Genomic DNA, 17,157 nt, shown 5'->3' on the forward strand with positions numbered 1-17,157 from the left:
TTCTATACCAGTCAGACTTATTCCATTGTATTTCCAGGTAAAACCAGTTCCTATCACAGAGAGGTATTACACAGTTTATCTCCCTTGATGAAATATCATCACAACTCTATCTGGTATCATTCTTTTCCTCGATATTTCTACATCAAATCTGTTCTTGGAGTGTATTACAGCATGAAAGAGACTGCTTTCACCAATCCTTCCCAAACTTCTCAAAAATTAACAATAGCAAAAGAGTGGAAGTTTTGTATATAAAATATTGGACTTTGCTTACCATTCCAGTTACATCCATAGAGCTCGACTCGCATACAGACAGTACGTGTGCGGAGACTGTAAGGAATAAATCGGATGCGTTTACAGATGATGGGCGGTGACACCTCACACACTTCCGCCAGGTAAGTATTTGTGTTTCCAGTAAATTGCTGCAAAATAGAAACATATTTTTTCTTAATTTTTACTGTATCAAAAAATAGATTTCTTATCAGACTTTCAATTAGTAAGAAAATCAGTACGTGAGGGGACTGGCTTATCATAAAACACTGGTATATCACTATGATGGAAATGGAGCCAACACAGAGGGCTGGAGGAGGATACAGGGTTATTGAAACAACAAAAAGAAAACATTTTAAAACAATTTATTCTTATAAAGAACTTGTTTAAAATAAAGAGTAGATTTGACAAAAATACTCCCAAAAAACATCCTTCTTGGAATAATTCCATTGATGTTTGTACAGATTCTAATCGTAGACTATCAGAGTATTTATCAAACAGGCAACACTATATTGGTTGAAAAGGAAACTTTACAGCAATTAGCCATGTAATAGTCTCCTAAGTGGATGCCTTACAAGTCTGACAAATGATGTAAACGTGAAGTTTTTGAAATAGAATGAAATTTCACAAAACTAATACCGTACTGCCAGAATGTAAAAAGTGCAGTTGAAATATAGCTTTATCACATAGTGATACTTGACAAAAATACGTTTGAACAAATCTAAATAGTCATCCTTCTTTATATCTGGTTCCTGACTACCAACCCTGGAATGTATTCACCAGAACGTCCAATGGTAAATGCCATTCACAGAGGTATGCATCAGTATAAACATTTCAATTCTACAATATCTTTTTTATCAAAACCTAAACTAACATAAACACACCAGTGCTAGAATTATCCTTTTTATCAAAAATACCCAATTATGTAAACATTTCCGCAATATGTGGTTAACTTCAACATTCCTCCCATTTTGAACACCTATTTATTTTGTTTGTAAGTTTACACTAAGAAAGAAATCAGATATGTTCAGGAAATCAAATGGACATCATCGACAGTATATTTGTATGGTAGATGGACATCACTGACAGTAGATTTGTATAGAAGACAGACATCACTGACAGTAGATTTGTATAGAAGACAGACATCACTGACAGTAGGTTTGTATAGAAGACAGACATCACTGACAGTAGAAGACAGATTTGTAGAAGATTTGTATAGAAGACAGACATCACTGACAGTAGATTTGTATAGAAGACAGACATCATGACATCATCGCGACAGTAGATTTGTATAGAAGACAGACATCACTGACAGTAGATTTGTATAGAGAAGACAGACATCACTGACAGTAGATTTGTATAGAAGACAGACATCACTGACAGTAGATTTGTATAGAAGACAGACATCACTGACAGTAGATTTGTATAGAAGACAGACATCACTGACAGTAGATTTGTATAGAAGACAGACATCATCACTGACAGTAGATTTGTATAGAAGACAGACATCACTGACAGTAGGTGTGTATAGAAGACAGACATCACTGACAGTAGATTTGTATAGAAGACAGACATCATCGACAGTAGATTTGTATAGAAGACAGACATCATCGACAGTAGATTTGTATAGAAGACAGACATCACTGACAGTAGATTTGTATAGAAGACAGACATCACTGACAGTAGATTTGTATAGAAGACAGACATCACTGACAGTAGGTTTGTATAGAAGACAGACATCACTGACAGTAGATTTGTATAGAAGACAGACATCACTGACAGTAGATTTGTATAGAAGACAGACATCACTGACAGTAGATTTGTATAGAAGACAGACATCACTGACAGTAGGTGTGTATAGAAGACAGACATCACTGACAGTAGATTTGTATAGAAGACAGACATCACTGACAGTAGATTTGTATAGAAGACAGACATCACTGACAGTAGATTTGTATAGAAGACAGACATCCTCGCGACAGTAGATTTGTATAGAAGACAGACATCACTGACAGTAGATTTGTATAGAAGACAGACATCATCGACAGTAGATTTGTATAGAAGACAGACATCACTGACAGTAGATTTGTATAGAAGACAGTAGATTTGTATAGAAGACAGACATCACCGACAGTAGATTTGTATAGAAGACAGACATCACTGACAGTAGATTTGTATAGAAGACAGACATCACTGACAGTAGATTTGTATAGAAGACAGACATCAGACATCACTGACAGTAGATTTGTATAGAAGACAGACATCACTGACAGTAGATTTGTATAGAAGACAGACATCACTGACAGTAGATTTGTATAGAAGACAGACATCACTGACAGTAGATTTGTATAGAAGACAGACATCACTGACAGTAGGTGTGTATAGAAGACAGACATCACTGACCAAATGTTTGTTGGAAGAGGGTGGGAATGAAGGATATCAAGGGGAAAAATGCTTCATTCCCATAGAATATTTGAGACATTTAGAACAGAATTTTAAAAGTTTGTTTTTAGCCACCCACTTTGGATCTGATATTGTTCCTGATGAAAACTGGACCGGCTTAGGTGACAGGGTAACTGGATAAATATACACATCTGTTGTAGGGAGGACAGCAGTAACGTATCCATCACCGGGAGGGGGTGGGGAGAGGGGTGAGGGGTGTAGCAGAGGCACACAATTTATTGATAAAACTGCACTGCAGCATATGGTTATGCAGATGATGTTGTTTTATTTATCATAAATTCACATTAAATCTTTCTTGTTTTGATAACTTATATTATGCCTTGTCTTCAGAGTCTTTGATCTTAACGAGATGGGTGTATCAGGTTTTTGTGGGGGTGAAAGAGGGAAGGCAAGTGGAGAGGAGGAAATGGGGGTGGATATCATGTTCACTGACAACCATTACTGGTACAAATATAAATGAACATTGATGATTTAAAACATTTACGTAACATTGTGGCTTTAACCTTGGAAACTGTATGGATCCAAATTTTCCTTTCCAAATTTTAAAATTTACATGAATCCTATTTCCTCAACTTCTATCTTAACAGTATACATTTATTTACTGAAAATATTTTTGACCAAATATTCTCACCTCTCGACCTCGTCGGTCCCTGAATCGTATCCATTCACCATCATCTTCTCTCTGGTACTCCAGTAAAAAGTGTTCAGCATATTCTTTCCCCTGAAAATTTAAACAAATATACATAAAATCATCTGCTACGTGAAATTTTCAAATTGGAAGACTTGCATGTTGGGTAAATCTATTTTCTGGACAGGTGAGCTAAGTTAAGCCACTGCATCAGTAAAGCTGAAAATTTGTGTTGAAATTGATTAAGCAATAATCAATATATAAAGTTCTCTGACCTTGCTTCGGAATTGTTTATCAATATGACCAATTATATATATCAAAAGTTTGATGACAGTAAACAAAAGGGCAGTCAGCTGATTGTGGTTCCCCTGAAAAAATCAACATGGCTGGCGGCCATTCAACTTTTAGACACATGGAAGTTAGATACCTCTTCCTAGTTTTGTTTAAATACTCTGAATGAAGAGGTTTAAAAGTACAATTCCATCAAATTCCATTATAGACATCTGTAGTACAATCAGAATATTCAGAATCAATGACCTTACTGCAAATACGATGACATCAAATAAATCTGCAGAAATATTTTGGATTCACTTTAGTTACACTAAAACTATCCTCCTGCACAAAAGAGTATTTTTTAGGGTGAACTGTGAACAAATATTGATATACATTTTCATGTAAATAATAATGTTTTATTATCAAATTCAATGGTATGCTCATGGCCCATTAGAAACATGGAAAATATTAACCTGTCTGTACAGTCAGAAAATACAATGAGACCCTATCAAACACGCATCACCCGGAGGAGATATCACCCCTGCTATTGTTTGTGTGCAGGCAGCCATATTGTTTCGTTTCTGCTCTCTGTTAGCTGCTGATTGCAACTTCATTAAACATTGATCTGATTGTAACAATGTGCATCTATAAAATTCTAAATGTAGTTCATAATGAATGTGTTTTTCATCAATATGTATCCCGGTGGAACATTTGGCTGATCTGAGGCTATGATACGTCATGTTGGACTGATCTGTTTTTATCGTTCTGCCTGATATATGTGTAAGTGGAAGTCTTTAAGTGCTTACATTTGACTTGTATGATACTGCACTATTGATGTACTTCAGTTTAGATTTATTCTAACAGAAAGTTTCAGATTTAATTCACTATTAATATTATTAATTTACTATTTGCCTTGAGAATTTAAGTTTCACCATCATTAAATTTTCAAAATTAAATTACAAAACTCTATTTTGTCCTCATCTCTGTGCCAATACTGCATAATCTAAACTCTATTCTAATGCTATTATAGTAATTCTTCCAAAGAAATAGAATAAAATGCAATTTCTGAAGATGACATTTACAGTAGTAACACATCAGTCTTTCTTTCAGTTCTTGTGGCGACACAAAAATTTGACTCGACCTGTTACTATAGATCTGTTGCACAGAAAAATGTATGTGTTTCCGCCTGTTTACACGTCTATTTCTACACTTCACATGTACTGTTAAAGTATTCCAAACCATCTGTTTATATCATCTTCATTAATGCTTCATGAATCTTAGTCTGAACTGTTAAACTGTGTACCTTAATATGGTAGAAAAGGGCTGGAGGAGGGGGAGGAGGGGGAAAGGAGAGGAGAGGAGGCAAGGAGGAAGAGGAACAAGGAGAAGTGGAGGGGACAGAAGGAGGGGAAAGGAGAGGGAGGAGGGGGAAAGGAGGGGAGGGGAGGGAAGGAAGAAAAAGGGAGAAAAGGTGAGAAGATGGAATTATGTGGAGGAGAGAGGAGAGGAGGGGCAGAGAGGAAGAAAAGAGAAGTGGAGAGGAGAGAAGAAAGGTAGGAGAAAAGAGAAGAAGGGAAGAAAAGGAATGAGGAAGAGAAGGGGAGAGGATGTGAGGAGGACAAATGAGGCAGATGGGAGTGGAGAGGAGGGGAGAATGAGGAGGAGAAAAGCAGCATAGAGAATCACTCGGTAATTCAGTCATGAATAAATGCAGGTCCATATGCTGAAACCTGCTTATCATTAATTGCAGTCTCATCAAAACTTTATGGGAGAGCAGCCATAAAAGGTAGTGCCAGATTGGTGTAGCATTGATAGGGAGGTTCCACATCACTGAACACAAAGGTAGATTTTTACCTGCATAAAAGTTGTACTTAATGCTCTTAATGTATTCCGATTAATTGGAAACAGAACCCGAAGGTCGCATAAGATTTTTATCATCAGTTCAGCATTAGACAAACAACTGGACAAAAATATCCTTGACAAGGTACAGGTAAACTACAGGTACCCAAGTTTAAAACTGAGGGAAGGTATGGCTGGTTAAGAAAGGCTGGTAGAATAAGTGTTAATGACATTTTCAAGGATATGATCAGAATTTGATATATATCTTAGGAAGTTCAAATGACAGGTTATTTGATATTAAATATCAAAGACTTCTTTTTTCGATTCAAACAAATTGATAACATTTCTTAAATGTGTAAACAAGTCCCATAACCACATGCATGACCTTCATTTACCCCTGAAATAGTTTGGTAGACATGAGGAATTATTAATTTACCTGGGTTTTTTACAATCATTACTAGATTAACTATACTTCCAGACCATAATGATTAATTCATATTTATTTCCAAATGCTTTTTTCTCTAATCAATATCTGAGCCGAAATCCTCAGTACACATCAATGTCAATATATCTGTTTCTTCTTTTCACTGTGTAAAACTTTAAGCATCAAAACGTTGCCAGAAATATGTAAGCTGATGCACAATACTTTTTTTCTTTCTCAGCTGAAAGGAATTTTGGCAAAAGCATAATATGGCGAGAAATTTCTTCACTTCTCATTTAAATTCACATGAAATGAGCTGTACACAATTATGTGTCTTTTGGCTGTAAATGTATAGAAATATGTCCACCCCAGGAATCTTATCCAATCAATAAGTAACCAAGTGCACACATGTAAACCCTCCTTGAACTGGACATGACATGAAAGATTCTATCTGACCCTGATATATGATTAAAGCTTCCCAATGAACCAACCGATCTCTATCATTTTCAAATTGAAACTAATTACCCAACTTGATTTGGCCTTCTGACACAATAGAGAGACTATCTTCGGAGTTTTCACAAGACTTCTATCTTGGGTCCGAGTAGGAATTTATTAAAACTTTGTATTGGACCATATTCATGCTTGTCGCTGAGGCATGTATTGGGAGTAATGAACCTTTGTGCACCTCTCCAGTGGCAAATCGGCCATGAAATTGTGAGATGAAATTCTGTTCAATTTCAACCGTAGGAGACTGTCAATCTCTCAACCAGATAAAATGTGATATGGCACCCTGTATACTCTTTTCATGTCCCATCTCATGAATGAATCAACCTTCGGAGAAAAAACCCAATCTGATGGCTCAACTGATCGTCTCAGGGATATTTCCAATATGAACAGTGTGCTCATGCAATCCAAATTTTATTAAAGCTGTATGGCGAACACAGATTCTTGTCTCCCTCAAAATCAAGTTTCTATCTTTTCTCTGCGAACCTTTGTTGAGATATTAATGTTATTATATAAAGTATACAGACACCCTGTATATATGAGAGAAGTTTAAACCTGCTCACTATTTAAAGTTATTTTGATAGCCTTATCCCTAAAATCAAATCTTCAGCATGAAAATGTCATTACAAAGACGTGTACATGTCTGATATAAAAAATTCTCATAGAATGCAATTCACTTTTGGGTCTGATAAGAAAAACCAAAAAAACCCAGCAAGTCTAGCTTTACTTTCATCAATAACTTTAATGAATGGTTGAGATCACTTATGACATTCACAATAACAGCAAGGTCAAAAAACTACCATGTGGTCTGAGTTTATCTTTTAATTCTCAAGTCACAAGGCATCAAAGTTAAAATTTTAAATTTTAACCAGGCATGGATTTTTTCCCCATTTCACATACAAAGGAAATGATTTCCTAAGGAAAATGTGCAGAGATCATTGACAATATTGTAGTAAACACAAGATTTTTTGTTGCTTCATATAAAGATATACGAGAAGGCCCCAACAGACAGGAAATGTAATGTTGAGCACCAACATATGAGACAGCCCCAACAGATAGGAAATGTAATGTAGAGTACCAACATACAAAATGGCCCCTACAGACAGGAAATAAAATGTAGAGTACTAATATACAAGATGTCCCCTACAGACAGGAAATGTAATGTAGAGCACCAACATATGAGAAAGCACCAACAGACTGGAAATGTAATGTAGAGTACTAACATACAAGATGGCCCCTACAGACAGGAAATGTAATGTAGAGTACCAACATACAAGATGGCCCCTACAGACAGGAAATAAAATGTAGAGTACCAACATACAAGATGGCCCCTACAGACAGGAAATGTAATGTAGAGTACCAACATACAAAATGGCCCCTACAGACAGGAAATGTAATGTAGAGTACCAACATACAAGATGGCCCCTACAGACAGGAAATGTAATGTAGAGTACCAACATACAAAATGGCCCCTACAGACAGGAAATGTAATGTAGAGTACCAACATACAAGATGGCCCCTACAGACAGGAAATAAAATGTAGAGTACCAACATACAAGATGGCCCCTACAGACAGGAAATGTAATGTAGAGTACCAACATACAAGATGGCCCCTACAGACAGGAAATGTAATGTAGAGTACCAACATACAAGATGGCCCCTACAGACAGGAAATGTAATGTATAGTACCAACAGACAAGATGGCCCCTACAGACAGGAAATGTAATGTAGAGTACTAACATACAAGATGGCCCCTACAGACAGGAAATGTAATGTAGAGTACTAGTTTTATGTTGTGTTTGCCTGAATCTATTTCTTGTTCTTTATATGGAGTATCTCTGTTTTAAACCTAATGAATTTATCTTATTTCAAAAAGTGACAAAAAATGTTAACACTTTAACAAACTAATAATATTCTTCTGATCCAATTTGTTCCTACAGATACCACCTATTAAATTTTGAATTCAAAGACAATCCAGTTTGATTGAAAAAAAAGATCATGTGTTTCATTTTTTAAAAAAATTCTTGAAAATAAATCTGTATCCGCCATACATGCTATTGACATAAATGCACTTATGCACCTATCTGTAATATACATCACAATACCTGTATCACTCTCCACGTACACATAACAACATCAAAATAGCTGATCTGCAACTAATGATTTCAAACCATTGAATATTATTCTTTTAATTCTTGGTTGGAACTATTGCCATGGTAGAAATTCTGATTGGTTTTAGAATTTAAAAGACAATGAAAGTGTTCAGTAAGACTACAGAATAATGATCCTCAAATTGAAAATACATCTAGTGCAATAAATACAGATTTTTTCTCTTTTTAATTTGAGAATGTTCATTATTTTAAACACATTTTCCTTTTTTTAATGTTGATTTTAGTAACCTAACCCACAGATGATATACGTGTTTCAGGGTGACAAACCTAACTAGTCATTTCTCTCTGGAAACTGGCTGTTGATTTCGTAGATTGGTTCTTGTCTGTGATTTCCACAGAGAATACCTTTATCTACACCCTGTAGGTCTGTGTGATTGAGAAATATAATTGACTTTTCACACAAGTGTTGCTGTATAAGTTTTAATTGAATCTCGCAGAGTGAGTTGTAGCTACATAATTTACTATTCCTCAATACTTTAAAGGTTCCCGTTATATATACATATACATATATGTAAAGTTAATCTTATTTACTTGTTTACAGTGTTACAGTAATTCTCTCAAGACATAAATCAAAATTCGGGAATATTTTCTGACTCTGTCAAATTGACTAGAACAGATACAATGGGTTCTGTAAACCAACACAAGCTTGTTGTAATTACGTTTCTTAATTGTCTCAAACAGATTTCGTTATTGTTATTTATTCTCTTAGCAAAACAAATGCTGTATGATAGTCTATTCATTTGGATGAATTCTACCAAGGGAGGTAACTGGCCTGTGGGGAACACCTGATCCGATTTGACCAGTACGACTACCTTAACTGTGAGGACTGGGGTCAGTGTATTCTGTAAACAATGTTTTATGGTTACAATAACAAGGAGGATTAAATTCTAATCAGTCATGATTTCCCCAGATCTTGCGTAGAGCTTTCCTCTTCTCCGACTTTACGTCAATATGACTTTTAGTTTGGTTATCTTGATTCAGATGTAGGGACCCTCTATCAAAACAATAAACATAATCTTCACAATTATCAATACTACAGCGATAAGACAGAAATGCCTAGGTCAATGTACTTTTAAACGATGTTGATATACATCTTAAGTGAACGGTATATTCAGCCTCCATTTTCTATTCATTTTTTTCAGTTTCTGTCATATTTTTTCCTTTCATTTCACTCAGTAAAACTTCTCAAATCATCAAACATATACCATTATTTTTGGAAATAAAACGTGTATTGGTTTACATGTTGTTGGCCTGCGCTTGGTCACTTTAATATTCTATATTGAGTCTAGACTGTTGATCATAATACTTGTATACCAATAGATCATAATCAAAAATAATTTATTTTGAGATAGTTTTCATCCAAATCCATCATCTGCCTGCCACCAGTGGAGTGCGGTCTGCTCTATCTATCCTAAGGTGGTCGATGGCTGCAGCCATGATCTGACACTTGTAGTATGATAGCTATCTCTACCACATAACACCTACTGCTAGCATCCTCTTCATTTTCTTGGCTTTGGAAGCTTAAACTTTCTAGTGTGAAATGCTGAATTGTCAAACTAGTTTATGAAAAAGATTTACTTATATTTGTGAACAGAATATAATACCAATGCAAGCTGAAGCAGATATTTATATGTTATATGGTTGTTTATTTTGAATCTTTATGTATGTACAAAGGTATATTCTATTTTTATCACCTATTTTATAGATTAAGCTCAGCCGTCTTTGCAGAAGTTTGCTGTTTATGCTGTTCATTCTTTATACTGTTATAAAAACCTAGCCTTAATCAGCTCTGTTTTCCTTAGTGAAGCCTTCCTGAAGTCTTGAGTTCAGAAACAGCCACTAGGATGTCAATGACTGGTGACTTATACTAAACAGGAATATCTCTCTGATCTTAGACATTCAGATAAAAACCATTTACAATAAAGTGACATTTCCTATTGATGAATTGATTATTGGTGAATGAAACAGGATTAGAACATCACAAAAACTTGGAAATTGCCATATTGCAAAAACTGTTCCATATCATGGGCTTGGCTGGGCTCAAATTCCTGTCTGAAAAGAATTGACCTCGTATTTGATAAAAGTTGATGGCTCAAGACTACTTTTTTACCTTAAAGAACAAATGATGTTTCTTCAGGCAGGTAAGTCGCCACCGGTAGATGTTGTAGCATATGGAAGTTAATTAATTTTCACCTGGTTTTCACCTGTCTGAACATCAATCACTCCTTGACAAGTATGCTTATCATTATAAAAAGCTCAGGAGCCCAAAGGTCAATCCTACCTAGAACCTAATTATATAGCCACTACACGAAATCACAGGATTAAATTCACAGCTTTTTTTTTATTCCTACATCAAGTATAGATATGTTCTTATTAACACTTCTGAACAGCAAATTATTTAGTCATTCCCAATCGTAAACCTACTGGGCTAAGATGGATGGTTTAATTGAAGGTTGTCAAGTTCAAAAACGCAAAAAAGTATCCGATTAAAAAAAAAAACAGTTGATTGAAATTGATTTTAATGGAAATCAAAAATACTCAATGGACAGATAAATTTACCTTCAACTTTGACACCGCAAGTCCGCAAGTTTGTGATTTTATTTTGACAAAGGAGAAAGATGAATAATGTAGAGCTAGATAGGGCGGAGATTTAAAACACTAGAGAAGATGAGAGATAAAATTTCAGAGTGGCTGGTAATACATCATCATTAATACATGATTTTCAATCATTTCCTGTCCTTGACCTTTCAGTTCTAGTAGCAAACTTCAAGGTTATCAAGGTGAGATTTAATGACAAATGATGGAGTTACCAACCATTGTTATTCATGGTCTTGACTATATGGTCAACAATGGTTTATGTTCACAATGTACAAAACAATCCAATTAACACTAATGGCGGAGAATCAAGAGAGTTATAAGCTCATAATATTTGGGGAGAGTAATTCCTAAGATGATAAACAGGCTAGCGCTAGATCTGGGCAGTATAAATTTAGATCCTTGATGTCAGTGAAGGTTTGTCATTGCCAGGAACAGCGCCATTTGTCTCTGTCCAGACACTTGCAGACATAATGTCATTACGATAAGTGATTTACCTCCCTCCAATCTCCAGTCTTTTTCCTCAGCTTTGTCAGACTTTACAGGCTTATGTTGTCAGGTTGGATAATACCGGTCAGTCCGATTTGGACAACATCATCCCTTTATTTATCAGTAGACTGGCCAGAACCCAGGCTGATAAATAAACTTAAGTATGTTCAGTCTGGAGGTATTCCAAACTGGATACCTCCGATTCAAACAAACACACACCAATCCTACACTGGAGTCAGCCCAAAACTATGATTTTTAATTGATGCTGTCATTTCACAAACTCGACATCTTTTCAGCTGACATGAGAATTTAAATTCATCACGTAAGTAAAAAAATAAAAAGTTTACCTGTCCATTGCCGAAGCGACCTTGAACTTCAACCTTGGTAATGACCGTGAGCTGGTCGAGGTCAATTTGGAGGTATTCGTAGGAATCCATAGTAATTTGTTCTTTTGGACACCATGCTCCACCACTGATCTCTTGACGGATTCTAAAAAGACAAAAAACACAACACTCTTTACTTAAGTTACAATTTAAAAGATAGGCAAGCAGAAAAATTACGAAAAGATGAAAACACAAGGTTGTGTATGATACAATGATATATGTAAGGCTGATTTAATCCTAAACCTTCATGTTACAGGTTTCTAAATCTATTTATAAACTTGAAACCTGTCTATAGATCTTAACAGCCATACTATTGGCTGGTTCAATTCTAAATCTTTGTGTTAGGGGTTTGAAAATCTATTTATAAACTTGAAACCTGTTTATAGATCTTAACAGCCATACTATTGGCTGGTTCAATCCTAAATCTTTGTGTTAGAGGTTTGAAAATCTATTTATAAACTTGAAACCTGTCTATAGATCTTAACAGCCATACTATTGGCTGGTTCAATCCTAAATCTTTGTGTTAGAGGTTTCAGAATCTATTTATAAACTTGAAACCTGTCTATAGATCTTAACAGCCATGTCTCCTTCACTTTCTATCGGACATTATTATATTAGGAACAATATCAATATTGATCTTCATCTTCCTTTTGCTCTACATTTTTTCCACTTATAACGTTATTTTTAAATTGCACCTCATTTATGATGACTCTGCCCCCGATTTTATCTATATCAGTTGTGGAGAGTGCATGAAACCTGTGTATGTACTATTTATCTTCTGCTTACTGGTTCTGAGAAATTCTCTGATTGAAATGCCAGATATGATACCAATATTTTTACAAACTGTAATAGATGTCTGATTCATTTACTAAACACAAACACTCAAGAACTATTTCTATCTGTGAGCTTTTCCTCATGTTCTATATCAATATAGCAATATGTATCAGATCATTTGATTGGTCGATTCAAGGAACTCGCAATCTCATTGGTCAAAAAGCAGCATGTGTAAAACTCAGCACCTCAGGAATGCCTTAATGATATAGAACATACAACTAAATCATTCAATAAAATTTTATTCTACAGACATAAGAAATTTAATATGATAACACTTTGTTATTCAAACCGTTTCTTCACCAAAGTTAACTCAATGCTGCCGTTATACACAAAGATGATGGCAGAGTGTCAGTAAGTGTCAATACTATAAGCTAGGCTTTCTTAGCAAGCAAGCCAGAACATGACAGGGCCACCCAATCCCATCTCTACTTCAGCTAGGAAAAAAAATCTCTCCATGTCAACCAGGTCTGTGCCAATCAATATTCCTCCATTTAAAGTCACCAGGCAGGAAAAAATGGTGACAGGAGGCTGTAGCAAGATACAGGTTACATACTTCTGATGGAAAATTTGTTAAAAACAAATTGGCAAATTTTCCACTTGGGCGTCTGCACAATGTTAACTGATTATCCTGCTAGAATTAAGGCCATGTGTGGTTACATCTATTACAGTAGTATAGCTTTCATTTCTGTTTAGTTTGGATGATATTGTCTTTTCTCCTCTGCTGAAATATCTTATTTAGAAGTTAAGTGTAGTGTACGTCTAATGGTATAAAAAGTAGGAGACAAAGACGAGGTATACTGTCTGAAGCAGGAGGGACACTGAGAATACACAGAGAAAGACAGGCCTTTATACTCCCATTATTAACACCTGTTGCTGTGCTAAACAACTATCTGTCTTTACCTTCAAACACCCACGCAGTCAGTCCAATGTTTCCTGTACCCTGATTTTTTGTGGGAGTCTGAAGTTTAAAAATATGGCCTTGAAAAATTTCTTGGAAGTTTTGCCAAAACAACTTAAGTTGACATTCAGTGCCTTGAAGTATATAGGCCCTTCATGATAACTCAGAATGGAACATTTTTTTTTCTTGCACTTTGCATTTATAAATACAGATAACTTTATCTATATTCCAAGTTAGTTCATTTTTCAAGTCCATCATTCAGGAAATCGAAAACGGGGAACATTTTGTTCACTGAGTGTATCTTTTCATCATGTACAAGTTTAGGTTTTGCATGAAAATTATAAGAGCCTGTAGCTTGTTTTATATTTCTAAACACATATGTTCATATATTCTACCAGTTACCATGACAACTGTTACAACAATTTATCATTAATATGAAACAAGACACTGATGTCACAAAGTACATCTTCTTGTTACATTGAAGGAACAGAATGGAATGTCAATTTGTATCGTGTGATCTGTCGACATCATCTGGTGATGGTTTATTTAGGTACATAGAAATACAGTAGTGATACTGTTGTGTTCTAACTTGGTTATGTAATGGTGTTACTTTAGTCACTATAAAACAAGTCATATGTACCCTAACATTGGGGTTAAAATTATTACTTAATTATAGATAGGGGTGGGGGTGGGGCATGGTAAGACACAAGCATGTGTATCTTAACATTGGGCTAAGTGGTATCTCTTAGTTATAGCTAGGGGTGGGGGTGGGTCCCAGTAAAACACAGACTTTTCACTAATGATAGGAAGTTGATTTTTAGTTATCAAAGTTATGTGACCTTATAATAATAATTCACCAATAATGTGTCTAAACTTTCACTCTAAAAGACTAGCACTATCTTTAGAGGTCAGAACCAGTACCAGAGGCTCTGCAGACTCCCTATACAGCCATCACGATGTTTTGGAACATTTCCAGTCAGGGTGGAATTGTAATGCCAATTAATTAATGGTACCCATTTTTTTATCACTCAAGAATGGCTTTACTAGTGTGAAAGGTTTGAGATAAAAACCTATATATATAATTTATCTTTTGCTTAACTTATCGCAACCTTTCTGAGTGACATTTACGCAAAAGAAATGGCATTTTAGGTAATAGCACCTCAAGAAAAAAAAGCTGCAAATTTTGGTTTTTCAGCTGATAAAGTAAACCTTCCACACTGTAGGAACTAATTCTCTTGTAAAATGATTTCAGAGTTTTGTTTATTCCTAAAACATTTTTGCAAATCAAGGATTTTTTTTTTGACAAAAATCTACAGCTGCCAAAAACATGTGAATATCTCAAGATCCAGTCTGTTTAGATGTAAGATATATATTCAGATGCTTACAATCTCAGAAACAACAAATTGTAGGGAACTAGATGCCTCAGGTCACTCTGAAACCTTGCAAACTAAAACTGATAGGTGCTCACAAATGTTGATTTTTAAAGGAAAGAAAGCAGTCAGAGATATCAGATAAAATCTCTGAGAAAAAAAAAAAAAAAAAATTGGTGAAGTACTGCAGCCATTGAAGGGTTGGCAAAGGAAAGAACTGTTGGCTGATATGGATGTGAGGGAAGTCACCAACAGTGATACTCAAGTACATAATGATAATGATGAAGATAAAGGAAGGGGATAATGACAATGAGAGAGGAGAGATAATCAAGGTGGCACTGGTTTTTTATAAGAAATTTCAGGAGATCTATAAAGTACTATTAAAATTTCACATTAATGTAGCAGATTCAGTTCATTCTTATCTTTCTCTCACATATCTATAATGTTGATGATTACCTAAAATACACACGACATTTCAATACTACACAGCCAATCATCTAAGTCAAATAGATTTAACATTTGCAATCTAATTCACTGTGACAAGAAGGAGAGTTTCGACTTGATGTAATCATTTTCAGCTCGTACCAAGTATAATTTAATAATTCTCCAATTCTAAAAAAGTCGAATAGAAAATTGAGTTTTTCATTTAATTGTAATCTTCAGGTCTGTACACTGTTGCCATGAATTCTGAAAATTACGAAATGTTTATGACCTGGCAATGACATCATTAAGACCAATGAAGAAATGTAAAACCTCGGTCATGCGAGGCGCCCACCGTAATGGTCGTCTGCCTGTCTGAAACCAAACCTCACACGCCACAACTGATCCAGTTTGTAAGAGCCTAAAACGAGCTTTCATCTCATCATTGTCTTCAGGAACGTATCACAACTATTGCAGTAAACTCAATTTCAAATTTCATTACTGCCGTCGTTCAATTTCGTTCCTCAGAGAGAGCATGGTCGATATCAGGTTTTGTTTCAATTTTCTTGCTTAATGACTCTGCCTATGAGTCTATTGATACTTTTCATCACATCTGAAGAGCTGCACAAAAGGGAGATTATTCTGTTCAAATGGAGATTATCACCTCAAAATGTTACAAATAGGCTGAAATTGTGCCTGAAAGTTTCATGCAAAAAGAGTAATTTATAAGACAAGGGAGATAACCTTTTGAAAAGGCATAGAAATAAATTAAGGGAAGATTCAGTTGCAATGAAAGATTCACATGAGAATTAAGCTGGACTGAAATCAAAATAGGAAGGTTGTACTTAGTGCTTATAATGATTATCTATTGTTTACCAAGATGTGTGTGCTGAACCTAGAATTAGACACAATTTCCCCTTTGTATTAGATACCCCTCAAATTCCATAGCCTTGTATCATCATGCACTCTGCATAAACAACCTGAGGCAGGCAAAGTTGATTGAGCTTCACCCACAGAAATCAGGAAAAAATGTCTCAAAAACTGGATAGAATATTTCATATTCTACTACCTCTTTCTGTATCAATGGCAAAATGTTATAAAAATTATCACCTAAATGTCAAAAACATCTCCGATGAAGATCTGTAGTTTATCAACACTTCCCTGACAAAGCTTGATGCTAACAAAGCTCTTGGTAACAGTCTGTAGTCTTATCTAAGGAGTACATGCATACAGAAATTGGCTGCACCACAACTTAACCGTAAATGTGAAATGTTGAATTTTTATAGACAGCACAGAAACTGACAGAACGGCACGATCTTCTAGTGCCTGTTTTTTTGGAGTCCTTCGTTACTGATAATATTGTTTCTGGTTGTGTCGTCTGACTTTCCCAGACAAGAACCACTCAAGACTGATGTTTGGAGAGAGCACACAGCAATGGAGGACCTTTGAAAAAGTTTGCATAACCTGTCTATGACAACTCTTCACTAACTCATATTTTACCTATCAATCAAAATAAATCAATAAATTTATCACATTTTCATTCCATAACCAAAGTCTGTGACACCTCAGAACATTGAGAATCATAAAACCAGATTGCCTGGA

The 17,157-nt window shown here is 35.4% G+C and overlaps 1 protein-coding gene across 2 annotated transcripts in view; it reads right to left on the minus strand.

Annotated features, from left to right (window-relative positions):
- The window catches only part of LOC132555594 (discoidin domain-containing receptor 2-like), a 140,519-nt gene that overhangs the window by 15,239 nt on the left and 108,123 nt on the right, over positions 1–17,157 (minus strand). For both annotated transcript variants that reach the window (XM_060219942.1, XM_060219941.1), the window contains exons 3-5: positions 11,998–12,139; positions 3,362–3,451; positions 272–419 (exon numbers count right to left, since the gene is read on the minus strand). In XM_060219942.1, coding sequence (XP_060075925.1) covers positions 272–419; positions 3,362–3,451; positions 11,998–12,139 — 380 coding nt within the window. The remainder of the gene's footprint in view (positions 1–271; positions 420–3,361; positions 3,452–11,997; positions 12,140–17,157) is intronic.

Source organism: Ylistrum balloti, unplaced genomic scaffold (genome assembly GCF_031769215.1).
Source record: "Ylistrum balloti isolate Yb309-2 unplaced genomic scaffold, AGI_CSIRO_Ybal_v1 Utg370508, whole genome shotgun sequence".
Lineage (NCBI taxonomy): Eukaryota > Metazoa > Mollusca > Bivalvia > Pectinida > Pectinidae > Ylistrum > Ylistrum balloti.